This window comes from Ochlerotatus camptorhynchus, unplaced genomic scaffold, assembly GCF_037179485.1.
Source record: "Ochlerotatus camptorhynchus isolate MF236.1 unplaced genomic scaffold, CSIRO-AGI_Acam_v1.1 ptg000008l, whole genome shotgun sequence".
Lineage (NCBI taxonomy): Eukaryota > Metazoa > Arthropoda > Insecta > Diptera > Culicidae > Ochlerotatus > Ochlerotatus camptorhynchus.
The window spans coordinates 4,375,224-4,381,326 of record NW_027040500.1 but is presented as its reverse complement, the minus strand read 5'-3'; the positions used below and the strand labels follow the sequence as shown (position 1 = coordinate 4,381,326).

Below are 6,103 nucleotides of genomic sequence, written 5' to 3'. Positions count from 1 at the left end.
AGCTTGAGTCTACGTACCTACCAAACTGTAACGATGAAAATGAGGAAAACTGTTTTTACCAGGGAAAAACATGGTCAATTTACTGGAAAATTTATCCCATCTCGTCTCAGGGGGGGGTGCCAAATGTTGGGTGAGATTGAAACGCAGTCCAAGCACAGTCCAGAAAGAAGCAATCGATAATCTTACCTAGATCGCAGATATGTGCGTTGTAGAACGGGAATTTTAGCAAATAATCATCACCCCTGCCGCCCAGACGCTGGCTGTCATTGGTCGCAAAATTTACGATTCAACGGTTTAACGTTTGACTCATGGATTTTAGAAACGTGTATTACAAATGTGATTCCCATATGGATTGGAATTTACGAGGCGAGGATTGCTTGATTCGTTTTTAATTTCTAACAGAACTAGTGAACATCGTTCGAAAACAGATATACAACATCAGCTGCCTAGACATGCGCGAAGAGTAGTTAACATGGCAAACTTAGGCCCACAGTATCCGTGAAAGTCGTCCTTCTCAATGGACCAAACCATTCCGCCAGCCAAATTATGTTCGTGAATATAGTTGCACTGGAACAAGAATTGTCTTGACTATGTTGGAAACAAGAAACTACATTATTAATTACCTTGTATCCTATTGTTTCAATATCGTCATAACCGATCCATTGGTCGTCTATGACACCATATGGAATTTTCTGGTCATTGTCCCAATGACGAACCCAGTTTGCGCTTGAATATAGCGCGCAAATCTGGAATAGACGGTCATCATCAGTGAAAAAGTTCATCACTTCCATTAACGATCATACTTCATAATAAGCTAAAGATCCCGCTTCTTGAGTGTAAATTCCAGGAATTCCAGGACCACGTGCATCGGCGCGTAAGCCATAGTTCAACTTGTTTTCCAAAGTGAACGATCTTCCGTAAAAAGGGATTCCAAGATTGATCTTCGAAGCTGGTGCTCCCTGTTGCAACCAATACGACACGCTATGATGAACATTCAATAGTCTCTGGAAATCAGAAGCATCCGCTGGTCCAGTGTACAAAGGGGAGTTATGTCCTGTAAATGTGTTCCATCCACCGTTGAAATCATATGCCATCAGGTTTATATAGTCTAAATGTTGTGAAACTGCTGGTATATCATACGAGATCTCGGCTAAATTCTGTGCTGCTGCCAGAGCCCCTGTCAGTAACAATCCACTTGCTGCAAACACTCGCTTCATATCAGCGAGCAGTAAAACAAAATTCACCTTATCAATTTCCGGGTCTCCTCCACGCTGTCCAGGAAACTCCCAACCTATATCCATCCCATCAAAGCCATGTCGAAGACAAAAGTCACGTGCATCTACTGCAAAGATCTGTCTAAACGAAGAATCAGCTGCCACCGTAGAGAAAATCTCTGATCCTTGTCCGTACCCTCCGACGGCAGCCAGAGTTTTCAAGCTTGGATTTACATTCTTCAGCTCGTTGAACCGTCGTATGTTACCATGACCCCAGTTGTCTTCCAAATCCAACCAAGGGTCCAGCACAGCCACCGTTCCATTTTCGTACAACCCAAAGAATGCATATACCAGATGGGAGCACAGATGGGGATCGATGTCATCCACGTTGAACTCACCTCGCCCAGGTCGATATGTTGCCCAAGATGCGTAGTAACAGACAACGTGCTCTGAAATTTAAAAAAATATATATAAAACAGACTTTATTTTTATTTTGCGAAACACACTCTCTGAAAGAACTGTACAAAAAACTCCCAACAGGAAAATTACACACCAATTGATTTTAACAACCATTTCGGTGGATAATTGAGGGACGACTATCGAATTTGGAATAATTTCCATAAAACAACACTTCGGTCAATTAGTGCCAATCTGTATTGATAAGCGGAATTGGGTTGCACTTGTTCGAGATAAGCCGAAGGCAGTATAAATTTGATTATACATAAATCTAATGGCTGGTGGATAGGTCATAAATATCACTATTTCTCTTACAGTTTTCTCTTACAAAAACATTGTTCTTTTTTGTATTATATTGATTTAGTGGGAACTTCTAGTGAGATTTGCAAAATGTGACTTTTTATTGGCGTACAATAAGCAATACAATAAAACTTGCTCCAGAGATTAACTCACTTTTATCGACGTGTTGATTGGACTAGAATGATGATCCATGACCATGTGTAACAATGTGAAAAAGATTGCGCTCATAAACAGTTTATAGTGCCCAATGGAGTACCTACTTAGGAGCAGATGTCGCTAGTGAATACAAATTACGAGTCACTCATACTACACACTACACTCACGGTCACCAATAAAAAGCATGCAAAAATGTTTTGTTCATGGGGGCGACTCCGGCGTAGTGGTTAGCATCCATACCTCTCACGCCAGAGTCACGAGTTCAAATCTCACCCCCGGACAAGTCACGAATGACCCAAGAGTGTTAAAGTGACTATAATGAAAAAAAAAAAAAAGTTTTATTCATATCTCTATCTAAGTTAAATTTTTGTTCTCCTTTGGTAATTTTACAGATATTGAAGGAAACTTACTTCGTACATAAATGGCTCAATTTATTTTTCAGATTTTGTACCGTATGCGCGATAATTTTTGCACCATCGTACAAATAAGGTTCCCGTTTCACCTGTGCATACAATGCTTTGGTTTTCTTTGCATACACGTAACCTATAGCTCATGCTGTAGTAGGCTGTGTATAAAAGAAAATGATTTACTTAGTTTGACAGTTGCACCATGACGAAGTGGCAGCGTATTCGTGATTTGTCCCACGCGCAAATGTCGCTAAAATACATTTCAATCGCAGTGGGAGTGTCCCGGTGGACCGTCAAAAGGGTTTTAGACCGAGAAAAGAAAGGACAACTATCCGCGAAGGTGGCCACAGGTCGTGTGAGGTCAGCTCGGGTTCCGAGGGTTATCGCTGCTATCAAAAGGAAGATTCGAGCGAATCCAGTGCGTTCAATAAGGAAAATGGCAAAGGAACACGGGATCAGTGACTTTACGGCACGGAAGATCGTAAAGGAAGATTGCGGGGCGAAGTCGAGGGCACGGAAAAAAAAACTCACATGATTACCAACCGCATCCGGGAGCTACGAGTCGAACGATGCAAGAAAATCTTGAAACTTCGGTAAAAATCCGGTAATCCTGTTCATCGATCCCGTATCAAATTCCAGAACCAGCTCGTATATTAGTTCTCTTCCGGTAAAAGACGTGGCCGACGAGCACAAGAACGTGTATCTGACCAAGCATCCTGCTAGCGTTATGGTGTTTGGATTGGTGGCTTCCGATGGCAAAAAAATGGACCTGATGTTCATTCCAGGCGACAAGGTCAACACGGAGGTCTATATCGGGATTTTAAGTAAGTATGTTCTTCCGTGGATCAGAGAACAGTACGGTCTAATGCCAAATGTTGTATTTCAACATGATGGGGCTCCGTCCTTTTTGGTTTGTTTTTTCCGTCGATCTTGTTTTCCGTGCTGAGCACCAATGCTACCGACGTGCCAGGAAGGCAGCTCCCACACCTGGACCCTACCTATCGACCCATCAACTCATGAACCGGGGACCAACGGCTTTACTTCCCATCCAAAGGAAGGCGTGATCAGAGATGTTATGCCTCAGAACATCCCGGCGGCGCCGACTGGGATTGAACCCAGGCCTGCTGGGGTGAGATGGGGCTCCGTGCCACACCTCGAACCGCACTCAGAAGTGGTTGCAGGAACATCTTCCGTTCTGGGCGAAGGATATGTAGCCGCCATCCAACCCCGATCTTAATCCGCTGGATTACTCAATATGGCGCATCATGAAGGCCAAGGCCTGTTCTTAACGCCACCCGAGTACAGCAAGCCTCAGACAAACATTGACCCGTACCTGGAGATAAATGGATCCAGACTACATTATTAGAACCTGCCGTGCATTCCGGAAGCGTGTGGAAGCCGTAATTGCAGCAAGTGGAAACTCGATCGATGATTAACATAGTTTAAAACTCTGAGAAACATCTCCCCTTTGAATAATTAAAAAAACTCGAAAACGAAATTTTTGAGATTTTTTTTAATTTTAACATTGCTTAATGGTGCAAACATTATCACGCATACGGTATACTTAAGGTTCAATTGAAGTTACAATATTTTTTCACTGAATAATCATGACTGATTTGAAAGTGATGGTAAACCCCTTATAGGCCTTTTTAATGCAACGCCAATGTAGAGTGCGAAAGGCGAGTTCGAGAGGAAATGACAAGCAAACCGTTTGTTTACATCAGAATAAGGATTTTTCCCAACGTAAATTAAAACATTTTTCATCGAACGACTTGCAAATTTCCATCCCATCAGTAATTGTCTTATTTTACGATTCTGAACTAGTTTGCACCGTAACTATTCACACACAAGATCATAACCACTAAGGCACTATTCTAATTTTTCATTTATTTCAAATAAAATATTGCTGAACACCAGCAGGATCCTTACAAAAATGATACAGAATTAAATGTTTCAACGGTAGATCAAGTTTAAGAGCAACTCAGATGAATTAATTTATCGGGAAAGCAAGAGCATGAGCATGATTGATCACCAGAGATGCCAGATGTACAGACATGTCTGTGAATATACTGACTTTTATTTTTTTTCACATACATTTTTTCGTTACAGACTTTTTCGTTTTTTTCACAGATATTTACAGCCTTTTGTAATCAAGGAAAAATTTTAAAATTTTTTGATTATGCTGTTTTACGTATTTAGTCAAATTACATGTGTGATGCATTTTTCAACACGCATTAGAAATTCATGAGTTTTCAAATCCACTACACGAACGAGCTGTCACTATGACAGTGAGACGGTCATACTATAGCGGTCATAGTTATTGACCTGTGAATGTGCTACCATGTTGTATCCAAAGCGAAAATTTTCCATACGATTTGACGGTTTGTTTGGATACGTCAACTCACGTTGACCGGTCTATAACTTGACTGTCTATAGTCACTGTCACTGAAAAAGTGAATGAAACGGACAGTGTGCTTCCATCCTTTCGGTACACCTTGGTGTACGAGAAAGGCAAAAAGGTTGGTATCAGAAAATTGTTATATTAAGGGGAAGCTCACCGCTTCGAAAAAAATAATTACGTTTTGATTTTTCTAAAAATATTGAAAAAAAGTATCAAAAATCTAAAAAAATCACATTTTTTCTAATTTTTTAAAGAAAATTCACGTGCAAAAACATGTTTTATAAGTCATTATGGCATAAAGTTGGACTCAAAAAACCACAAAACAACAACTTTTCGGTTTTTCTGAGAGTCCAATTTTTTTTCATGATGGGATAGAAAAAATTTTTTTGCATATAATTTTTGACAAAAATCTAAGAAAAAAACTGATTTTCTTGGATTTTTGATAATTTTTCCCAATATTTTTAGAAAAATAAAAACGTACCAAAAATATTTTCTTATTTTTGGGCCGGTGAGCTTCCCCTTAAGCCAAGTTTTTCTCACCGAAGTGTGTAATTATTTAGCAAAATTTTATGAATATGTTGCTTGATATATTTTATTTTAAAACTGTATTTGTAAAATCGTGACAACAGTGTTAGTGTTTAGCGCCAATTCATCGTACTTGGTTTCGTTGTACAGTACTCTCCATTTCTCGATGATCTTTATTTCGATATTCCTTCCTTTCTGAAACGTTTCAGCAACGCTGATTCTGATTGAACAACACTTTTTGAGCACGAAGTGTTAAGAATCGTATTAATAAGCTAATAAATTGCTCTTTTGATTGTCGATTTCTCCATCTTTAGGTGGTGGAAAGTTAAATCTCTCACTAAGATGTGCTCGTTCCCCCGCTGCTGGCGTGCAAAAGGACCAGTACTTAGTAGCTAACGGATTTCCACACTACATGGAATATAAGATCAACTCAATTTACTTGTAGACTGAGTAAAACTTTCGAATATGACATAAATCGAAAAATTTACTCATTCTAGAAGTATACACTCAAAGAATAAATCACATATTCAATGGAAAATATTCATTAGAATTTCACATAACTTTCATGTGATATCATAATTGGGAATTGCACCACAAAATCACATGAACCTAATGTGTCAAATGAAATTTAAGTGATTTATCAT

At 39.5% G+C, this 6,103-nt stretch overlaps 1 protein-coding gene across 1 annotated transcript; it reads right to left on the bottom strand.

The window, feature by feature from the left end:
* Positions 1-371: 371 nt before the first annotated feature.
* On the bottom strand, positions 372-1,804 carry LOC135698215 (chitinase-3-like protein 1). The gene is made up of 4 exons (XM_065218110.1): positions 1,721-1,804; positions 804-1,663; positions 624-746; positions 372-567 (listed from the first exon to the last, which is right to left on the bottom strand). Exons 1-4 carry the CDS (start codon positions 1,785-1,787, stop codon positions 439-441), a joined length of 1,179 nt encoding a protein of 392 aa, XP_065074182.1. The 5' UTR covers positions 1,788-1,804; the 3' UTR covers positions 372-438.
* Positions 1,805-6,103: the final 4,299 nt, after the last annotated feature.

Bases quoted from the DNA above. Each gene is read 5' to 3' on its own strand.
- LOC135698215 (XM_065218110.1), bottom strand. From the start codon at position 1,787: ATGGTTGTTAAAATCAATTGGTGTGTAATTTTCCTGTTGGGAGTTTTT. The intron at 747-803 runs GTATGATCGTTA...CGTCTATTCCAG, and splicing joins GATCTTTAGCTTATTATGAA to ATTTGCGCGCTATATTCAAG. The intron at 568-623 runs GTAATTAATAAT...TTCTTGTTCCAG, and splicing joins TTGAAACAATAGGATACAAG to TGCAACTATATTCACGAACA.